Source organism: Salvelinus alpinus, chromosome 12 (assembly GCF_045679555.1).
Source record: "Salvelinus alpinus chromosome 12, SLU_Salpinus.1, whole genome shotgun sequence".
In the NCBI taxonomy this organism is placed as follows: domain Eukaryota; kingdom Metazoa; phylum Chordata; class Actinopteri; order Salmoniformes; family Salmonidae; genus Salvelinus; species Salvelinus alpinus.
This window is the reverse complement of record NC_092097.1, coordinates 31580498-31603732: the sequence shown is the minus strand read 5'-3', so window position 1 is coordinate 31603732 and position 23235 is coordinate 31580498. Positions and strand designations below refer to the sequence as shown.

At 41.8% G+C, this 23235-nt stretch overlaps 1 protein-coding gene across 2 annotated transcripts; it reads left to right on the top strand.

The window, feature by feature from the left end:
• The first annotated feature begins 1738 nt into the window (after positions 1–1738).
• On the top strand, positions 1739–22431 carry LOC139535869 (sorting nexin-32). Of its 2 annotated transcripts, XM_071335739.1 has the most exons (14): positions 1741–1912; positions 2216–2320; positions 2722–2829; positions 3281–3341; positions 3653–3780; positions 15057–15140; positions 15355–15429; positions 15513–15543; positions 15678–15765; positions 18530–18569; positions 18710–18796; positions 19390–19479; positions 19790–19855; positions 20037–22431. In XM_071335739.1, the coding sequence occupies exons 1-14, from the start codon at positions 1907–1909 to the stop codon at positions 20175–20177; spliced, it is 1110 nt and encodes a 369-aa protein (XP_071191840.1). In that variant the 5' UTR covers positions 1741–1906; the 3' UTR covers positions 20178–22431. The 2 variants fall into 2 exon arrangements, with proteins under 2 accessions (XP_071191841.1, XP_071191840.1); XM_071335740.1 differs by lacking the exon at positions 19390–19479 and having other exon boundaries at positions 1739–1912.
• Positions 22432–23235: the final 804 nt, after the last annotated feature.

The window sequence follows — 23235 nt, the reverse complement described above, 5'->3', positions numbered from 1 at the left end:
GTGTGTGTGTGTGTGTGTGTGTGTGTGTGTGTGTGTGTGTGTGTGTGTGTGTGTGTGTGTGTGTGTGTGTGTGTGTGTGTGTGTGTGTGTGTGTGTGTGTGTGTGTGTGTGTGTGTGTGTGTGTGTGTGTGTGTGTGTGTGTGTGTGTGTGTGTGTGTTGCCCGAAGACATCATATGCCTATGTACACTGTTGGTATGCTTGTACGTTTTTAACTTTGCTTTTGTGAGGTTACGAGTGGGACACCAATCCTACTAGAGTTACAGTGAAGAATAACTAACTGTGCGTGTTACATTGAAAAACATTGTTTTTCTTAGACTTCATGTCCTCGCTGTAGCAGGTACAGTATAGGCAATGTGACATCTTTCCTCTGGGATGCTGCTGCTGGGCTTGTTGTGGTGTGTTGTGTTCCTGTGACTCTGAGGCTACTACTAGAGACTACTATGAGGTGCTGGGTCTTCCACAGTCTGCCACTGACAGGCAGGTCAAGAAGGCCTTCCATAAACTGGCCATGACATACCATCCAGACAGGAACAAAAGTCCCAATGCAGATAAGATTTTCAGGGAGATAGCTGAAGGTAAGGTCCTAGGCTCACAACTTTATTTTTCTCTCTTTGATCAGTAAGAGCTGAATATATATTGTACTGTATGTAATAAAATAAGTCTTTGTATGTGCTAATATATCTTGATAATTTTAAGATAAAGCTGACATTCTTTGCAAAGAGTGTGTTGCAACCAATACCTGCAGACAGTGGCAGGTTGTTTTGTCTCATACTGCACTGCACTCGGACCACTAAAACACCACATTAACCTTTCAGAATAGGCGACCTTTTTTAAGCTCAGGTAATGTAGCAATGTGTTCTGGGTAATTGTGTGAGTGAATGGACTGAGAGACTTCAGAGCTGCCAGTGCTATGGTAACAGAGTGCTCCTCTCTCCACTTCAAGCATACGAGGTGCTCTCAAACGAGGAGAAACGGAAGTGGTATGACCAGATGGGTCATGAGGCCTTCCAGACTGAGGGGGAGGATGGGGGTAAAGGGGACTGGGCCGGGCATGAGGGGGCCAGGACCCCTTCTACTTTAACCTGGAGGAGCTGTTCCAGGGCCTGAATATGGACGAGGACCTCTTTCTGGAGGATGTGGGGGACTCCTGGAGCTTCCAGTTGGGGGGAGAGGATGAGGATGACCTCCATGAGTATCAGGCCTTCCTGGGTAGCAGCTTCTTTGACCTCTCGGGGGATCCCTTCAGCCAGATGGGTCTGGGGGACCATGAGGGAAAGCAGTTCTGCTGGAAGAAAACGCATACAGACAGCAGTGCTGAGGAAGTGTGTGAGGGGGCATGATCTATCTATGTTTTCATAGGCTCATATAATGTTTGCAGTCAGATGGGTCGAATGTGCAATAAAGTCACAGTGCCCTTACATTGATTATGTCTGGTGTTGATTCTGTCACATAACAGCACATAGCGCCTGTATTCCATAGTATAAAGTGGCCATTGGAAACGTGATATACTATTGAATGAGCTGTGCTACTTTTATGGTCCAAAATAAGTTCCAGTTTACCAGTCTGTAGGGTTGACTGAGGGGAACTCTATGGTCAGTTCTCCTATCTTTCCTGTACGGGTGTGGCCGTGGTCCAGACATATGAGTTACTCAGTAACACATCGTTACTCCCCCCTCTGTTTTTCCCTGCACCAGCACTTTCTTTGGTTTGGCTGTTTTTTTGCCCTCTCACTCCTGCACTTTGACCTAAAGGAAATCCTGTGCCTCTTCAGTAGTTAGTGTGTCTGTGTTTGTGCACCGCTGCCGTTAGGAGACAAAGGATCTGTGCTTTTATATTTGTATAAAATTTACAGTTTTACCGCACTAAAGACGTTGGGGGAGTGACTGCACATACAGTAGTTAGAAAATGATGGTAAGTCTGATGTGTAGTATGTTGTAGTCTGATAAGACAGTTTATCTACGGTTCCTGGTCATCATGTGATAGGCTGTCGGCCAGAGACACACCTTTACACCTTTTGCATTTTACGTTTTAGCTGTGAAGATAATTTAAAACGCTAAAATGAATCATACTGCAAGTATTGGAATGCTGATGTTTTTGTAATCCTGAAAGTGTACTTTTGTGAGGGTGTGGTAATAATGGACATTTATCAGCGCATGTGCAGGATGATATGCTACTTTAAGTTAAATGACATTCAATAGTTGTTGTTGATTTCAGGAGGAGGCTAGAGAGGGGTCACTTAGTGTGAGTGCCCAAACTATCCGGGTCACTGAGGCCGTGAGAGACGGGGATGCACTGACCTTCATAGTCATATCCCAGAAGGTAAGTAGTGTTCAGAGATAAATGAAATGGTCTCGCAGCGTAATGTTGCCACTATTTTGGAGAATGACTGATTGTCAGAACCCTACTCAGTGGGACCTTAAAGCCTTGAAGATAGCCATTAACTGAAGTCATTCAGTAATAGTATAGTGCACAATTATGGTATATACTATACATTGGTCAGTTTCTTATTTCCTTTGTTAGATACAGTGACTATAAAGTTAGTATTTTTTCTCAGTGCCTGTTATTGTGTCCACATGTGCTATAGGATCAGGAGGTTTTCAATGGCGTGCATGAATACTGTACCAAATCCACTTGTTTCCTGTTTGACTGTTGTGACATGTTCTCTCTCTCTCTCTCTCTCTGTATCTCTGCCTGTCTGCCTGTCTGTCTGTCCCCCCCAGTTGTCAGGCAGTGGGGAATACCATGTGGCTAGGACTCATGAGGACTTTCAGTGGTTGCAGCAGTGTCTGTTCTCTCAGGAGGTGGTGCCTGGGATACTGGGTGTCATTGTTAGTATCCCACCTCTTCCTACCTACACCTGACACATGATCAAATCCTGACACTGACCCTAACTAGCAAACCTATAAGCTTCAACAGTGACTATAGTGACTATACCAGTCTAAAGTTTGGACACACCTACTCATTCAATGGTTTTTCTTTATTTTTACTATTTTCTACATTGTAGAATAATAGTGAAGACGTCAGCAATGAAATAACACATGGAATCATGTAGTAACCAAGTGTTAAACAAATCAAAATATATTTTATATTTTAAATTCTTCAAAGTAGCCACCCTTTGCCTTGATGACAGCTTTGCACACAGCATTCTCTGATATTCCACGGCTGTAAGCCAATTCAGGGCTCAAACCATTTCAAAATGTAGCTCAATGTAGGCTAGACACCATTGCATTGGGAATTCAAGCCTCATAAAAAATACCACTATGTGACTTCTCTCTCTAGTTTCCTCCTCTACCAGCCAAACCTCAGTTGAATGCACCAACCAAAGTTCTGAAACAACTTGGTATGTATTTGTCAACAAATATATCGCTTACAGCCTTGACATCACACAGATATTTTCAATGCTTGCTAACAATGTGTTTTATTAACAGATATTAAGTTATTTTTGATAATTTGTTACAAATAATTATGTTGTATCATTAGTATGTGAAAACCAATAAAAAAATATATATGCGTAACTTACATCCAATGAAACTCTACAACGTTGTTATGCATTGGTTAGTTTCTTGTCTGATATTGTATGGGTGGCCATACCAATGTTTTTATATTGGTTTGAAGTGAAATATTTTGCTGTCTCACTGGTCTGTTGTGTAGGTTTCTTGGCCATGGGGGAGGACTGGCGTATGTACTGCATGGCACTGGAGACCTATCTCCAGCAGGTGGCAGCACACACCACGCTCAGCAAGAACAAATGCCTGGAGAACTTCCTCACTAGCTCAGAGGTGTGTTATTACCACCAAACCCTATTCTTTTTCTCCAGCTGTTTAATCCTACCCTTTTCTGAATGTCCTATCCCCTCCTGTTCAGTTTGAGTCCAATCATCTCCATGTGTTTGACCTGTGTCTTTACCAATAATGACCTGTTTGGTTTCCAACTGGCCAGTTCCAGTTGTATGTCTTGTACTTTGTAACATGGTGCATTTAGTAACTAGGGATAATTGAGTTTCCATACAATGTTTAAGAGACTGGCAAACAGTTTATTCACACTTGTTTTGTAAAGTTTATCAGCATAGGGCACTTGCCCATTGGCTATATACAGTGAATTTGGAAAGTATTCAGACCCCGTTACAGCCTTATTCTAAAATTGATTAAATATTTTTTTCCCCTCATCAGTCTACACACACTACTCCATAATGACAAAGCAAAAACAGGTTTTTAGAAATGTTGCAGATTTATTTAAAATAAAAAACTGAGATATCACATTTCCATAAGTATTCAGACCCTTTACTCAGTACTTTGTTGAAACATATTTGGCAGTGATTACAGCCTTGAGTGTTCTTGGATATGACGCTACAAGCTTGACACACTTGTATTTGGGAAGTTTCTCCCATTCTTCTCTGCAGATCCTCTCAAGCGCTGTCAGGTTGGATGGGGAGTGTCGCTGCACAGCTATTTTCAGGTTTTTCCAGAGATGTTCAATTAGGTTCAGGTCTGGGCTCTGGCTGGGCCACTCAAGGACATTCAGAGACTTGTCCCGAAGCCACCCCTGCGTTGTCTTGGCTGTGTGCTTAGTGTCGTTGTCCTGTTGGAAGGTGAACCCTTACCCCAGTCTGAGGTCCTGAGCACTCTGGAGCAGGTTTTCATCAAGGATCTCTCTGTACTTTATTCCGTTCATCTTTCCCTTGATCCTGACTAGTCTCCCAGTCCCTGCCACTGAAAAGCATCCCCACAGCATGATGCTGCCACCACAATGCTTCACCTTAGGGATGGTGCCAGGTTTCAATTTTGGTTTCATCAGACCAGAATATCTTGTTTCTCATGGTCTGAGAGGTGCCGTTTGGCAAACTCCAAGTGGGCTGTCATGTGCCTTTTACTGAAGAGTGGCTTCTGTGTGGCCACTACAATAAATGCATGATTGGTGGAGTGCTGCAGAGATGGTTGTTCTTCTGGAAGGTTCTCCCCTCTCCACAGAGGAATTCTAAGCTCTGTCAGTGACCATTGTGTTCTTAGTCACCTCTCTGACCAAGGCCCTTCTCCCCCAATTACTCAGTTTGACCGGGCAGCCAGCTCTAGGAAGAGTCTTGGTGGTTCCAAACTTCTTCCATCTAAGAATGATGGAGGCCACTGTTTTCTTGGGGACCTTCAATGCTGCAGACATTTTTTGGTACCCTTCCCCTTGCCTCTACACAATCCTGTCTTGGAGCGCTACAGACAATTTCTTCGACCTCATGGCTTGGGTTTTGCTCTGACATGCACTGGCAACTGTGGGACCTTATATAGACAGAGGTGTGCCTTTCAAATCATGTCCAATCAATTGAATTTACCACAGATCGACTCCAATCAAGTTGTAGAAACATAAGGACGTGTCAAAAACACATGATCTTACTCAGCCAAGATATTGTAGTGACCCTGCTTTATAAGCGTGGATATGGACTCTTGAGCATGCTTTTGTGGCACAGTTGATTTCCACAGGGCTACGGGCCAGAAAGTTGAAGGTTCGAGCCGCACTCCCTTCCTGTTTCATTACAATTTATTAAGAAGCTGTAGATAGATGGCCGTCTGATTTGAGTCTATGGGAGTGTGCTGAAGTAGACCATTGTAGGATCTGACTTTGACAAATGACAATGTTGTCTGTATCTAACCAAGGGCAAGAGAACAGACCTCAGAAACATTTCACACACTGCACTAAAGTGTAGCTTCAGTCGATGTCATTGTCAGACTGATTTTCTTGTTCACAAAGACCACAATGTGTGATTTCTCCATTACACCAAAGAGAAAGTAGTTAACTGGTTTTGACAGAAGGTTGAGGTTGTTTTCACAGAGATTGTTGTCTGTGACACACTCCGATAATACATTTGTTTTAACCTGTTTTAATGTTGTCAATGTGGAGAAAGATGAGTTGCTCAGGATGTACCAGCTATTTGGCAGAAAGATACTGTCTGAAAAAAAAAATCTGAAGTTCTCCTTCTTTATTTCAAAGAAGTTTACAGATCTAAAAAAATTGCACAACAGCAAAATAAAAAGGGAACTAGGTCAACTTACAGCCATATAGAGTGCTTTGTGTGTCTCTGCTACACAAAAACAAACATGCCTTCTTGTTATTTCACTAATCTTACTCATCTCTTCTCTAGAGTGTTTGGTTGATTAACATCTGATCTCCTGTGAACAGCTCAGCACTGAACTTGTCTTACTGAGGTGGAGAGTGAAACATATTTACAGTCAAGAGTGCCAGATAAAACCACATGATACTGGACACAATATGAGATCTCTCTGCAGTATAAGGCTGTGAGCCAGTTGTAGGCCTACTGTATAGTGGCTCTCGGAGGATCTGCCTATCTTGATGCTGGCGTACTCTGTTTCACCACTACTCCAGACTTACTGCTACTCTCCGCTTTCCTTTCATGTGGTCGATGGTGGAGTATGTGACTGAGGGATTCTCCTGTAGAGAGGGACAATTACAAACACAAGATACATTCAGAGAAACTGTGCGCGCTGCTGCTAAAATCTAGAAGGCACAACTATTTTAATTCCCACAAGGCCTATTTAAAGTTTATACTAGCGCACACACATTCTCTTACACTAACGTCTTTTCGTCAACAGCAGTGTTTCTGTCAGAAATTGTGGAGTACAATGCAGAGGGATCATCCTAGAGAAGAGATACAATGAGACTTGCACACCTCCATCATTAAACAAATAACACTTTGATTACTACATAGGATATAATACTTCAAGGCTTGATTTTTCCACTGAAACTGAGGCAATTTAATTCAATAACATTCTCAGTGTTTCATTTGACGTGCATTATTTTACCTCATCCTTTTGCTTTCCTCCTGTTTGGCTCCCACTATTTTTCTTCTCCGTGTTTTTCTTCCATGGGGGTCAAGGGATTCACTATCTGAACTCATATTTAACAATGACAACAATATTTTTCATCTGGTAGTTTTAACTGTGTGTTAAAGTACCTTTGTTCCTCTTGTTTATGTACAGAGCCACTCCAGCGATGATCAGTATGGCTGGTAGAACAGACAGTAAGATGTAGAGGATTTTATTGGGGTCAGAGGATGAAGGTTGAGCTTCTCCTGAAGTCCCCCTGAGTTCCTTCCCGGACATGAACATGTTCTGTCAGTGTAACTGAGATGGCATGGGAAGTTGCATGAGTGCTACAGCAAAGGATTACTTACACTTATGCAGTAGAGACTAAGAGAGCAGGCTTGGTCATGTGATTTATTACAGATGTAATTTGATAGTTGAAACATCATTTGAGATTGTCAGACAGAGCAGTGAAAATGTACCTTTTGACAGATATACAGTATGAATATGTAAGGTTTTTGCTAGAATATCTAGCTCATATAGTATAATTTCAGCTTGTACTAACCTTGAGATGAAGTTGTTACGACATTTGTTGTGGCGTGTCCTTTGGGTTGATCTGTTGGGTGTTTGGTGGTAGTGGGTGTTTGGGTTGATCTGTTGGGTGTTTGGTGGTAGTGGGTGTTTGGGTTGATCTGTTGGGTGTTTGGTGGTAGTGGGTGTTTGGGTTGATCTGTTGGGTGTTTGGTGGTAGTGGGTGTTTGGGTTGATCTGTTGGGTGTTTGGTGGTAGTGGGTGTTTGGGTTGATCTGTTGGGTGTTTGGTGGTAGTGGGTGTTTGGGTTGATCTGTTGGGTGTTTGGTGGTAGTGGGTGTTTGGGTTGATCTGTTGGGTGTTTGGTGGTAGTGGGTGTTTGGGTTGATCTGTTCCTAACCAAGGAAGTTATCATTAGTGTAGTTAGTTAAAATAGTTTTGAAATAGTTTAACATGGCAATGAGCCAAAAATAATAATAATGGCTATTTCAGCCACACCCATTGCTGACAGGTAATGTTTCTGTTTCAACATGACATGACAATGCCTCCGTGCACAATGCGAGGTCCATAAATAAATAGTTTATCGAGATCGGTGTGGAAGAACTTCACTGGCCTGCACAGAGCCCTGACCTCAACACCATCAACACGCTTCTCCCTACTTCCACTCTCAATGCAGATGCAATGAATGAGTAGCCAAGTGTATCGACAGCCCTGTGTTTTTATTATTATTAGCAGCTCGTCATGTCTATTTTAATATCGAGGAGTATTTCACTTTCTCTGGTCATAGGACCAACATGAATTTGTGCACGAGACAGATACGGTGCGACTCGAGTTTCACCGTTAGGTGGAAGACTGCCCCCTCTCTCTGGTCAGTCTCACTGGAGGAAAAGGAGAGAGCAAAGACCGTGAGAGGTGGACCCCTCTGCTTCTCTCTCCCTCCTGAGACTAATGCAGTGTTCAAAACAACTCAAATCTTAGACTTCAATGCTGGTAACTGGTAACTCTGAAAAAAGAGAGAAACTATTTTTCACAGACGGATAATAGTTATCCAACTCTGAATTCCAGGTCAGAAACTCTGGCATCTTTCTAGAGATGCGACTATGACGCTGATGTCATGGTTTGACCTCTCCCCCCCATTTCCCAGTTGTCTTGAAAGCACCATGACCATCAGATGCAGGTACCATCAATCCAGTCAAATAAAAAAGCGAACTATTTGTATATTATTTTAATTTATGCCCAGCTGTGCCTCGCAAGTGCTACACCAACTGATCTATTTCGTTACTAAAGCTTGAGTTTTGCAATATATACTTGTACAAAAATATAAACTCAACGTTTAAAGTGTTGGTCCTGAGCTGAAATAAAATATCCCAGACATTTTCCATATGCACAAAAAGCTTATTTCTCAAAGATGTTGTTCACAAATTTGTTTACATCCCTGTTAGTGAGCATTTCTCCTTTGCCAAGATAATCCACCCACCCACCATATCAAGAGTTGATTAAAAGGCACGATCATTACACAGGTGCACCTTGTGCATGGGACAATAAAAGGTACTCTAAAATGTGCAGTTTTTTCACACAACACTATGCCACAAATGTCTCAAGTTTTAAAGGAGCGCGCAATTAGCATGCTGACTGTAGGAATGTCCATCAGAGCTGTTTCCAGAGAATCTAATGTTAATTTCTCTAACATAAGCCGCCTCCAACGTTGTTTTAGAGAATTTGGCAGTACATCCAACCGTGAAGTGTGCTCTTCACAGATTCATCCCGGTTTCAACTGTACCAGGCAGCCAGCGCGTATGGCATCGTATGGGTGAGCGGTTTGCTGATCAACATTGTGAACAGAGTGCCCCTTTGTGGAGATGGGATTATGGTATGGGCAGGCATAAGCTGCAAACAACGATGCACAGAGATACCGTGACGAGATCCTGAGGCCCATTGTCGTGCCATTCATCCGCCGCCATCACCTCATGTTTCAGAATGATAATGCACGGCCCCATGTCCCAAGAATCTGTACACAATTCTTGGAAGCTGAAAATGTCCCAGTTCTTCCATGGCCTGCATACTCACCAGATACGTCACCCATTGAGCATGTTTGGGATTCACTGGATCGACGTGTACGACACTGTTCCAGTTCCCGCCAATATTCAACCTCACACAGCCATTGAAGAGGAGTGGGACAGCATTCCACAGGCCACAATCAACAGCTGGATCATCTCTGTGCGAAGGAGATGTGTCTCGCTGCATGAGGCAAATGGTGGTCATACCAGATACTGACTGGTTTTCTGATCCACGCCCTTTTTTTAAGGTATCTGTGACCAACAGATGCATCTGTATTCCCAGTCATGTAAAATCCATAGATTAGAGACTAATGAATTTATATAAACTGCCTGATTTCCTTATGAACTGCAACAAAAGTCTTAGAAATTGTTGGGTTTTATATTTTTGTTCAGAGTAATATGGTCTGAGAAGAACAGCATTGGCAGGCCAGGCATATAGCCAATATGCTGTGATAATGTATTAGGCCTACTGCACAAACCTCATTCCTACAGAACTGTTTTTATTAGGTTAACGTAATTTTTTAAAAGTCATGTTAAAAAACAAATCTGAGCGGTAGATCTTGCCTTTTTGACTGCGAAAGTGACCTTGACTCAGAAAAGGTTGGTGACCACTGATGTACAGAGACTTCTGTGATAGCATCATGTATGTGTTGATTATGATGATAATGATAATGATGAGATTATGATAATCAATGGCTTACCTTTAACAATGAGTCGGAGGTTTTGAAATTGTGTGTCACTGATTCTACACATGTAATCTTCTTGATCCCATTGGTGAGGTTTGAGAGGACGAGAGAGAGGATCTCAGTATTAAACATCTTCACCCTGTTTTTTTTCTGGGTTGATAGTCTGAGTTCTGTCCATCTCTGACTTTAGACCATGTGAAGCTGGAAGATAAGTAAGCCCCTCAGCCCTCGTTTTTGGTCGACCTTATGAGTGTACAGTTACTGTTCACTTCGGGGCCTGAAACGCCCCATAATTCAATTCGCAATGATTGTACATCCGCTAAGGAAAGTTTGCCAAAACCTCAACGTCAATATGGAGAAGTTAACATATGTAAGTAAAAGATAATGTAAATAAATTAGAAATTGTGCTACTAATGCACATGGCGGCACAAACACATCTCGTAAAAGTAATGATATTTTTGTTTGGTTAGCTTTTGGAAATTGTATAAATAAAACATTTTCCTTCTTCAGAAGTTCCAGCTAGGCAGGCTAACGTCAGTTAGCTAATTAATTTGCTAGCTATCATACAGTAGGCGTATATTAATAATTATATATTTAATGTAAGTAGACATGCAATCATAATTGACTGTAGCGCATATAAAGCACCCACAAGCTACCAGTGGCTGAAAACACAATCATTGCGGGATGAAAGAGCGACGAATTTCTGGGCAAGGGCGGTCCATTTAAAAATCATTCCTCCCTCGCCCTACACTTCTGATGATGTCATGACACGTCATCAGAAGTATCCACTTTAATTTGAGGGCTGATGGGGAGAGGGTGTGTCTGTTAAGTGTTTGGAATACAGCCCAAGTCTCAAGGCTTAAAAATCCTTCTTTACCCTGGCTCCTCCCATTCATCTACACTGATTGAAGTGAATTTAACAGGTTACCTCAATAAGGGATCATAGCTTTCACCTGGATTCACCTGGTCACGGAAAGAGCAGGTGTTCCTAGTGTTTTGTACACTCAGTGACTATATATAGTGCCTTCAGAATGTATTTTTTTTATTTAACTAGGCAAGTCAGTTAAGAACAAATTCTTATTTACAATGACTGCCTAGGAACAGTGGGTTAACTGCCTAGTTCTTGACCAGGTTTGCACACACTGCAGCAGGGATTTTGGCCCACTCCTCCATACATACCTTCTCCAGATCCTTCAGGTTTCGGGGCTGTCGCTGGGCAATACGGACTTTCAGCTCCCTCCAAAGATTTTCTATTGGGTTCAGGTCTGGAGACTGGCTAGGCCACTCCAGGACCTTGAGATGCTTTTTACGGAGCCACTCCTTAGTTGCCTTAGCTGTGTGTTTCGGGTCGTTGTCATGCTGGAAGACCCAGCCACGACCCATCTTCAATGCTCTTACTGAGGGAAGGAGGTTGTTGGCCAAGATCTCGCGATACATGGCCCCATCCATCCTCCCCTCAATACGGTGCAGTCGTCCTGTCCCCTTTGCAGAAAAGCATCCCCAAAGAATGATGTTTCCACCTCCATGCTTCACGGTTGGGATGGTGTTCTTGGGGTTGTACTCATCCTTCTTCTTCCTCCAAACACGGCGAGTGGAGTTTAAACCAAAAAGCTCTATTTTTGTCTCATCAGACCACATGACCTTCTCCCATTCCTCCTCTGGATCATCCAGATGGTCATTGGCAAACTTCAGACGGGCCTGGACATGCGCTGGCTTGAGCAGGGGGACCTTGCGTGCGCTGCAGGATTTTAATCCATGACGGCGTAGTGTGTTACTAATGGTTTTCTTTGAGACTGTGGTCCCAGCTCTCTTCAGGTCATTGACCAGGTCCTGTCGTGTAGTTCTGGGCTGATCCCTCACCTTCCTCATGATCATTGATGCCCCACGAGGTGAGATCTTGCATGGAGCCCCAGACCGAGGGTGATTGACCATCATCTTGAACTTCTTCCATTTTCTAATAATTGCACCAACAGTTGTTGCCTTCTCACCAAGCTGCTTGCCTATTGTCCTGTAGCCCATCCCAGCCTTGTGCAGGTCTACAATTTTATCCCTGATGTCCTTACACAGCTCTCTGGTCTTGGCCATTGTGGAGAGGTTGGACAGTGTCTTTTATACAGGTAACGAGTTCAAACAGGTGCAGTTAATACAGGTAATGAGTGGAGAACAGGAGGGCTTCTTAAAGAAAAACTAACAGGTCTGTGAGAGCCGGTTGGTAGGTGATCAAATACTTATGTCATGCAATAAAATGCAAATTAATTACTTAAAAATCATACAATGTGATTTTCCGGATTTTTGTTTTAGATTCCGTCTCTCACAGTTGAAGTGTACCTATGATAAAAATTACAGACCTCTACATGCTTTGTAAGTAGGAAAACCTGCAAAATCGGCAGTGTATCAAATACTTGTTCTCCCCACTATATATATATATTATCTCTGTGGTATCTTGTATCTGTATAGGGTGAACTCTAATTACTCTCAAAAATGTTTTATGGTCCTATCAGGAATTCTGTCATATTTACATTGGTCTCATCCTCCACACAAGCCTCTAAATGCTGTGACACCCTGTGGAGATTGGGCCTTGGTGGTCAGGTTACACTGTAAACTTGGTATTGTTTGATAGATTGGTCAATGGTGGTTGGTCTTGGGTTGAAAGTTTACACCTTCAGATGTTATAAATGGAATGAAATGCCTTTGTTTTCTCTCTTATCCTGTATCCAGTATCCTAGGCTTCTAGGACTCTGGCCTACTAAGCATCACTTTGTCCATGCTTTGCCTGTAAATTAACTTTATAATCTATATGCCTAGAATAATCCTTTGTTAAAGTCAGTATTGCCTCGTAACTTAAGCTTTATGTCTTGTATGTGAACCCATTCATTTTGCAAAGTTATTAAATAATACTTGCTTTGATATTCACTTCTCATGACCATTCCTTGATCTTAGTCAGCTAAATGCAGAAGACTTGATTGCACATGGTTCAACTGTCGTCTCTTGCATTTTGCTAATTATCTTTATGGTCTAAGATAAACATTTGAATAGGCTAATTACTTATTCTTATGAGTTGCACGTGAGGTATTTATAATATCATATACACTGTATATACACATGTCAAATATTACTGCCCACTACAGGATCACAGACTGGCCAGTGATCTCTTGCTGTGGGTTGTTAGTTCCTGACAGAGTACAGCTTGCAAATGCACAGTGTAAAAATCTTTAGATTACGTTTCAAATTCAGGATTCTGCATGTACTGTGTCTGTAGGCAATCAAATATACAACTAGTGCCTCATAACAGAATCCTTTGCAGTTGCACTGATGATCAAATGAAATGTTAAGCTCTTACTTTTAACAGCTAAGCAAGGGCACTGTTTGTTACACAAACTGACAGTTAAATGAATGTGTTGATAAACACAGCAGATAAACGCAACAAGTAACACATCTTGTGCTTGTGATTCTTCAGATTTACTGATTTAATCTGCAATATATTCTACTTTGTATCTTTCAACAGCACATACAGTATAGTGTACGTGGTGTATATTGTTTTTTTGCATACACCTTATCTGATTTATTTTGTAAGTTGTTTGTCTCCATTACATTAAATACCCCACACATGTAAAGATACTCTACCTGCAGTGAAATGAAGGAAAGAGCTGATCAGGCACCGAGGTCCACATGACTACTGTGTCCTGATGTTGAGAGATACAGTATGCTGTAAACCAAAATAGACTGTTTGTTCAGTGTGTTTTAAGTGTTAAAAGAAACAGAAACTTTCATCTCTAGGAGACAGAACGCGTCTCCTTCCTGAGCGGTATGACGGCTGCGTGGTCCCATGGTGTTTATACTTATGTACTATTGTTTGTACAGATGAACGTGGTACCTTCAGGCTTTTGGAAATTGCTCCAAAGGATGAACCAGACTTGTGGAGGTCTACAATCTTTTTCTGAGGTCTGATGTCAAGCAAAGAGGCACTGAGTTTGAAAGTAGGCCTTGAAATACATCCACAGGTACACCTCCAATTGACTCAAATGATGTCAATTAGCCTATCAGAAGCTTCTAAAGCCATGACATAATTTTCTGGAATTTTCCATCAGTTTAAAGGCACAGTCAACTTAGTGTATGTAAACTTCTGACCAACTGGAAGTGTGATACAGTGAATTATAAGTGAAATAATCTGTCTGTAAACAATTGTTGGAAAAATTACTTGTGTCATGCACAAAGTAGATGTCCTAACCGATTTGCCAAAACAATAGTTTGTTAATTAACAAGAAATTTGTGGAGTAGTTGAAAAATTACTTTTAATGACTCCAAACTAAGTGTATGTAAACTTCCAACTTCAACTGTATATACTAGGTGGTGTCAGAGGAAAGCCCAAAATATTGTCAAAGACTCCAGTCACCCAAATCATAGACTGTTCTCTCTGCTACCTCACGGCAAGCGGTACCGGAGCTTCAAGTGTAGGACCAAAAGGCTCCTTGCCAGCTTCTACCCACAAGCCATAAGACTGCTGAACAATTAATCAAATGGCCACCTGGACTATTTACATTGACCCCCCCCCCCCCCCCCGATTTGTTTTTACACTGCTGCTACTCGCTGTTTATTATCTATGCATAGTCACTTCACCCCTACCTACATGTACAAATTACCTCGACTAACCTGTACCCCTGCACATTGACTCCTCATCGGTACCCCCTGTATATAGCCTCGTTATTGTTATTTTATTGTGTTACTTTTTTATAATATTTTATTTTATTTGGTAAATATTTTCTTAAGTCTTTCTTGAACTGCACTGTTGGTTAAGGGCTTGTAAGTAAGAATTTCACGGTAAGGTCTAAACCTGTTGTATTCGGCGCATGTGACAAATAAAGTTTGATTCAATATAATGAAATGATTTACTCGTACCCTTAATCTGTCCCTTTCGTGTGTGTGTGTGTGTGTGTGTGTGTGTGGGGTTGGGTATGCATACGTGGGTGTGCTCCAGCCCCCAGGTCGTCAGAGGGTGAGGAAGGGTATCTTCAATCGCCTGAGCCAGGCCATGGAAGGGATGAGGAAGGAGGGCCACAAGGTACCTCAGTATAATATACTGGACAATCAAAACCTAACCCTGCACCTTCCACATGTCACTCTAAGGACAAACAAGATCTAATCACATCCATATACATTAACCAGACAATACTGTATGTGTTCAGCACAACATCCACAATAGCTGAAAGTGTTGAGAAGATTTGTGTGTTGTCAGATTGTCCAAAGTGAATCAGTACATTCCTTTCTGTCTCCAGGATGTGGATGACTTTTTTCAGACTGAGCGTGATAACAACTTAACCCTCACTGGGTGCTCCAAATCAGCAACAGAGGTTAGTGCTCTGTACCATTCTCTCTCTCTCTCTTGGCCTGTTTTGGTTGTCTGCAGCCCTTCTTATATCTTCTCTTTTTCCAGAGGTTCATTGATGTGGTGCTGACAGAACAAAGTAAGACATTTTGAGTCAGAGTGAGGTTGCGATCGAGTGTGGTGGCACATGTTGTGTTGTGGCTAAACAAAGTTTTAGAAGTTACATGTGTTTGTGGTTTCTGCTGCTATTGCTTACCATGTGTGTTTCCCCAGAACTAGCAGTGGCTTGTGGACACTTCTCAACCGCTCTGCATCTCTGTGTGGAGCAGGAAGAAGACTCGGCTGTCCTGGCCTTCTCAAAGTGAGAGAACCACACCATAGATGTCATATCTACATTTACATAGAATAAACCAGAGGTATTCAAAGTTGGGGTTTCGACCCTAACTGCAGTGGGGTTGCCAGAATTAAACAATAGGATAAAGAATATTTATATATATATATATATAGTTGAAGTCGGAAGTTTACATACACTTAGGTTGGGAATGGTATGGGATGGGAATGGGAATGGTGGAACCCCTCGCCAACAGCCAATGAAATTGCAGGGCGCCAAACTCAATCAACCGAAATCTCATAAATCAAATTTCTCAAACATACAAGTATTAGGCACCATTTTAAAAATCAAATTCTCATCAATCCAGCCACAGTGTCTGATTTCAAAAAAGCTTTACAGCGAAAGCTCCACAAACAATTATGTTAGGTCACCACCTAACATGCTGTGTTTTTCTGAAAAACACAGCAATTTTTCCAGCCAAAGAGTTGTCACAAAAAGCAGAAATATAGATAAAATTAATAACTAACCTTTTATGATCTTCATCAGATGACACTCATAGGACTTCATTTTACACAATACATGTATGTTTTGTTCGATAAAGTGAATATTTATATCCAAAAATCTCATTTTACATTGGCGTGTTATGTTCAGTAGTTTCAAAACATGCGATGATTTTGCAGAGAGCCACATCAATTCACAGAAATACTCATTATAAACATTGATAATAGATACAACTATTATACATGGAACTTTAGATAAACTTATCCTTAATGCAACCGCTGTGTCAGATTTCAAAAAACTTTACGGAAAAAGCATAATCTGAGTACGGCGCTCAGAGCCCAAAACAGCCAAAGAAATATCCGCAATATTGTGCAGTCAACATTAGTCAGAAATAGCATTGTAAATATTCACTTACCTTTGATCTTACATTTACATTTACATTTAAGTCATTTAGCAGACGCTCTTATCCAGAGCGACTTACAAATTGGAAAGTTCATACATATTCATCCTGGTCCCCCCGTGGGAATTGAACCCACAACCCTGGCGTTGCAAGCGCCATGCTCTACCAACTGAGCCACACGGGACCTCTTCTTCAGAATGCACTCCCAGGAATCCCAGTTCCACAATAAATGTTTGATTTGTTCGATAAAGTTCATAATTTATGTCCAAACACCTCCTTTTGTTAGGGGGTTTAGTAAACAAATCGAAACTCACGAGGCGCTGGCAAGTCCAGCGGAAATGTCGGACGAAAATTCCAAAAAGTTATATTACTGGTCGTAGAAACATATCAAACAATGTATAGAGTCAATCTTTAGGATGTTTTTATCATAAATGTTCAATAATGTCCCAACCGGAGAATTCCTTTGTCTGTAGAAGCCATGGAACGAGAGCTACTTCTCACATGAACGAGCGTCAAGAGTTTGTGGCACTCTGCTAGACCACTGACTCAAAGAGCCCTTATGAGCCCCTCCTTTACAGTAGAAGCCTCAAACAAGTTTCTAAAGACGGTTGACATCTAGTGGAAGCCTTAGGAAGTGCAAAATGACCCCATAGACACTGTGTATTCGATAGGCCAAGCTTCGAAAAACTACAAACCTCAGATTTCCCACTTCCTGGTTGGATTCTTCTCAGATTTTCGCCTGCCATATGAGTTCTGTTATACTCACAGACATCATTCAAACAGTTTTAGAAACTTCAGAGTGGTTTCTATCCAAATGTACTAATACTATGCATATATTAGCAACTGGGACTAAGTAGCAGGCCGTTTACTCTGGGCACACTTTTCATCCAAACGTGAAAATGCTGCCCCCTATCCATAAGAAGTTTTAACAAACTATAGTTTTGTCAAGTCGGTTAGGACATCTACTTTGTGCATGACACAAGTAATTTTTCCAACGATTGTTTACAGACAGATTATTTCACTTATAACTCACTGTATCACAATTCCAGTGGGTCAGAAGTTTACATACACTAAGTTGACTGTGCCTTTAAACAGCTTGGAAAATTCCAGAAAATTATGTAATGGCTTTAGAAGCTTCTGATAGGCTAATTGACATCATTTGAGTCAATTGGAGGTGTACATGTGGATGTATTTCAAGGCCTACCTTCAAACTCAGTGCCTCTTTGCTTGACATCATGGGAAAATCAAAAGAAATCAGCTAAGACCTCAGAAAAAATTGTAGACCTCCACAAGTCTGGTTCGTCCTTCTGACCCACTGGGAATGTGACGAAAGACATAAAAGCTGAAATAAATCATTCTCTCTTCTATTATTCTGACATTTCACATTCTTAAAATAAAGTGGTGATCCTAACTGACCTAAAACAGGGAATTTTTACTCAGATTAAATGTCAGGAATTGTGAAAAACTGAGTTTAAATGTATTTGGCCAAGGTGTGTGTAAATTCCCGACTTCAACTGTATTAAGAGTACAGATTATTGTATGGGACAATATACAAACATTTTTGAGAAAGATAATTAGAAAAATACTATTTTATTGAGTAAATGTACTTATTGTTTTCTTTTCATTTGGTAAGAGATTCAAATGAAATGAAGGTTAGGCCTATTTGTTGATTTAAAAATCGAAATGTACAGATTTGGTTGTGACATTAGATTTGGGGTGGGGTCGCAGTAATTTATTGGGGGGACAAAATGTGGTCCCCAGAAATTCTGGCTGAAAAAATTGGGTCCCCGTTGAAGAAGTTTGAATACCATTGCAATGAATGATCTGTCTTCACCATGTATATGGGGGGCTGTTTTTAAAGGGACTCATCTATTCCCCTATTTAATCTTGCAGGATATGTGTCAAGCTGTCTGAGGTCATAGATTCAATCAAGGTAAAATGTCATCCTCACCCTGTGGAAATATACATTTGACCAAACAACAAAAATTCTAAGGAAAAAAGACTGGGAGGATATTTCACATGATTTACCACACATGCATTGCTAATTATGTTTGTCTCTTTCTCTGTGGGCAGAGAAACTTTGAGAGTGTTGCTGAGAACAACTTGAGCACTCTGGGGCTGGGGCTGGATCTGGAGTCTCGTTGCCAAGAGGCAGAAAAGGTCAGACATCATCTTTCATTACTAGGGCCAGGAGTTTTTCCTGTCTACATGACCTGACTGGGAAAAACTCCTCGCCTTAGTGTTAGCTGCTCAGTTATTGGTGAACAACAACATTGTTCAGTATTAGTGTTGTAACTGTTAGTGCTCACAGTTTGTATTAGGACATACTGTCATTTCCATTAGGTCATGGTGGAAAAACCTCAACCCATTCAGCTGTCATAGACATAACAAATTGCACAGGAAACTCTTAACACATATTGGTGATATTAAAGGGCTCCCGAGTGGTGCAGCGGTCTAAGGCACTGCAGCTCAGTGCTAGAGGCGTCACTACAGACACCCTAATTCAAATCCAGGCTGTATCACAACCGTCCATTATTGGGAGTCCTATAGATTGCCGCACAATTGGCCCAGTGTCGTCCAGTTTTGGCCGGTGTAAGCCGTCATTGTAAATAAGAATTTGTTCTTAACTGCCTTGCCTAGTTGTTAAATAAAGGTTAAATAAAAAATTTATAAATAAAAAGTTGTTATTAAATATTATCTTTATGGATAAATAAGGTTGATCTTTGAGCCATTTGAGTGGGTTCTATTTGTAGGAGATGCTGTACAGGAGGACCTGTAAGCTTGTGGTGCTAGAAACAGCCAGCAGGAATGCAGAGAGAGCCAAGCCTGTAAAGACAGCTGCTGTAAGTGTTTTTGTTCACACAGACGGGGACACATCAGGCACTGCTTGTTCCTCATAGGTCGTGCAGGTGTCAGTAGTGCTCTCTCATCTAGAGCCAACTGCTTACATGGTTTGAGACTGTCATTCCTGCATAAAGATATCCCAGTAAAAAATATAGTTAAGTTGGTACTGGTGAACTGCAATACAAATAAACAGTGTTTACACTTTCTCCAATGTGCACTTATCAGGACTTGACTGTATATTGACTAATAGTTCTGAAACTGTGTTATGTTCTGCACTGTGTGAGTGATGTATTTTCCTCTCTGATTCAGATGGACGAATTGAAGGTGGCAGCTGAGAAGGAGTTTGATCATGTATCTGGAGTGGCTAAACAGGAGGTACATACAGCCCACAGCAGTCACTGCCTTTCACCTCCAATGTTCACTTCATTCCGACTCTCACCTCTCCTATTAGCTGCTCTTATACAACAGACTGTTGCTTTTTGTCTGCTGAGTTTTGACTGAAATATATGTTCTGTTCTATTTTATTCTAAAGTTCAGTGGCGTGTGTGTGTTCCAGATAGCAAGGTTCCACAGTACTCGTGTGGAGTTGTTACGCCAGGCTTTGATTCTGTGGTGTGAGAAGCAGCTTGAAACAGCCAGGGACACCTCCTTCCGCTACAGCGAGCACTTGCAGGCCTTCAAAGGGCTGGGGGAGTGACCACCACCGGCCAGACACACCCCCTCCCATGACTGCCACACACCCCTCTGACCCACCTGAACACAGTTTGACTGTCTGAGCACCTCACACTAAATATGTCCATGTATTGTCTATGTATGCGTCAAACCCTGCTTCCATTAAACTTGTAAATGTAAGGAAATCAGTATAATCCTTATAGCAATAATAACCCAATAGCTTTGTCTCTCTCTCACAGTCACATACTGTGTCCTTTGTCCAAACCCCCTCCCCCTCTCCTTAGCACTTTAGCAGAGAGGGAGTTGGATTGTCTCTGTCAGTATTGTGCAATGGTGCAGACATTGAGGAGAGAGATCTCTAGCCATCGCCACATCAGTAGTAAGGGTCACACAAAATAAAGCATGATGAACTGATTGCCCAACTCTCTGGCTGCCTGTGTGTGTTTCTCACTCCAGGGTCATTAATCAGTGTGTTAGACTCCGCCCAAGGACACTCCCACTCTCTCTGTATTCTGACTCTGGGACTGTTCCCTCTGCTCTTCCCTCTGTTTGGTTTATATGCTGATTCAATGACTGTTCTTTCTTCTGGTGCTTCCTCAACTAACTGTGGCTGGGCCCTAAGATGATCCTTCTATTACTGAATGTGAGTGTACTCTAGGCTGTCCAATTCAAAAAGACCACTAACTCTACCCCTTGGCACATGTTTGGATGTGTTATGTATAAGCAATATGGTAATAGTTATGGTAGGCTGGTATTGCTTAAACTTCTTCATCCTCCCAAATCTCCATAAGTGGTTGGGGGTCAATTCTGGGATGGGTCGATCCTATAACTGATCTTTGTGCTGTTCTCTCCCCTGACTTTCCACTGTGGCTGATCCCTGACTCTTGATCCCTGACTCTCCACTGTGACTGATCCCTGACTCTTGATCCCTGACTCTCCACTGTGGCTGATCCCTGACTCTTGATCCCTGACTCTCCACTGTGGCTGATCCCTGACTCTTGATCCCTGACTCTCCACTGTGGCTGATCCCTGACTCTTGATCCCTGACTCTCCACTGTGGCTGATCCCTGACTCTTGATCCCTGACTCTCCACTGTGGCTGATCCCTGACTCTTGATCCCTGACTCTTCACTCTATGCACTCTATCACTCTTCACTCTCTTCACCCTGTGTTGACTCTGCTGGCCATATCTATGAGGATGCTGCTGTGTCTTTGAGCTTGTTTGTCTTGGTCTGTAATCTGTGAGTTGTGGGGAGGAGTAAATCCCATCACAGTAATCAGGGAGAAAGGAGGAGTGCAGGATGTGGTAATCTGACAGTGAAGGAGTGTTTGGACACAGCAGAGATGGTCTTGACATCAGGCTACATACTGCTGTATTCACCGTGTTCTGGAGTCAAGATAACCCAGCCGTAAAGCCCACTGCTGCTCTCAACAGCATTGCAATTCACCTATCCCATTTCAAATACCTGTATATCCATTTTACTTGCTTGTAAATCTGCATGCTCTGATTTGGTGCATGCATTCAAGATAGTCCCAATCAGACATGTTATTGCATTTATCAGGAGTTGGCTGTATGTTCTAACTATGCATGTTTTCTGTTGGCATGTTTCCTCACTCTCCCTCTTCCTGTTTACTAGTGTTGCGGTTCCTGTTTACTGCATGTGATTAACTATCAAGGCAATTACATGCAATCCCCTGTTAGCCACTGGCATACGTTTCACTCAGTAATCTATACAGAGGTCACTGCATCATTGTTCTCGACATGTGGAATCAATTCAATCAGACTGGAATACATTCTGTGCCTGATGCTGTGAGCAGAATTTAATACAGAGCATTGTTCATTTTGTAAATCTTACCAATAATACAATTATGCTCAGAAAATCATGTGAGAATTCTGAGGTATTTAATAAACCAATGCATTTAACAATTGATTTGACATCAGATTTTTGATTTCAGTTACAACAGTTTTGTGTGTTTTTTGTGTGATGGTTTTTAACTGCTCTTATCCCCATGGCTTTGGTGCCAGTACCAAATCAATTTAATCAATAGCTAAACATTTGGTTTAACAGGTTTTATAAGAGACTAGTGCTCTAGTGCTCTAGTGGCTTGACACATTGGCTGTCATTTGTTTGTTTTTTATATGTAAGTACTTTATCATTCCTGCACTAAACATATACAGTAACATGATTCTAACACCTCAATGTATTTGAAGATGCATAACACTGCTGAATACAACTATTTTGATTCTAATGAAATGCACAATAAAGATGTGTGAAGGTATACGTGTTTTTATTGGCTGTTGTTGATGACTCAGTGATTTTTACCTCTGATGTTCTGAAGGCTTAAATCAATATGAGGAATATGCTCTGCTGTGTGGATACAAACCACACATCCTGAAGTATATGGATAAAGATGCATATGCTTCAAGAATACAGATGAGGGAATCCAAATGGTTGTGAGAAGATCAAACTTACTGTTCCTTGGGTGCATCATGATTTGATCATCCTGGCTCTTTTCTGTTCCAGGACCACATTATGCCAGCTGAATAATACAACAGGGAGCTATATTTACAAATGGTTTCATACATTATGCGCTAATTAGAGCACATGACTCGTATGCACACACACACACACAGTGATGAGAAGGTTTCTGATACCTGGGAGCATGACCAAATAGAAGGGCTGTGTGACTGTGCTCTTCTCAACGAAACATGCACTTAAGGCTCATTCAGTAAAGTGGCTCATTACTGGTGGGAAGGCAGCAGCACTCAGTGCCCATTCAGCCCTGTGGCCCTGTAAAGGCCTGTTTGTCAGCTGCTCATGAAATCAATGGCCTGCCAGAACAAAGTCATTGGGTCTAGAACCAGGCCTAATTAATCAGGCCCAACAGGGCTCAACCAGGTCTAGGACAGAACACTAGGACCAGTCCTAACTGGGCTAAACAAGACCTGGGACAGTGCAAATACCAGTCCAAAACATGACCAAGGCAAGATCTCAATTGCATACTCCTGGCGCCCATTCTCCTCTATCCTCGTCTCCTTCTCAAAACCCATTGGAGGAGAAGGTCAGAGGGGAGGAACCTCTG

What these genes read in the sequence shown, in the direction of transcription:
- LOC139535869 (XM_071335739.1), top strand. An exon ending in CAAAGTTCTGAAACAACTTG is followed by an intron (nt 3,342 to 3,652) that starts GTATGTATTTGT and finishes TCTGTTGTGTAG; the next exon opens with GTTTCTTGGCCATGGGGGAG. An exon ending in CTGGAGTGGCTAAACAGGAG is followed by an intron (nt 19,856 to 20,036) that starts GTACATACAGCC and finishes TGTGTGTTCCAG; the next exon opens with ATAGCAAGGTTCCACAGTAC.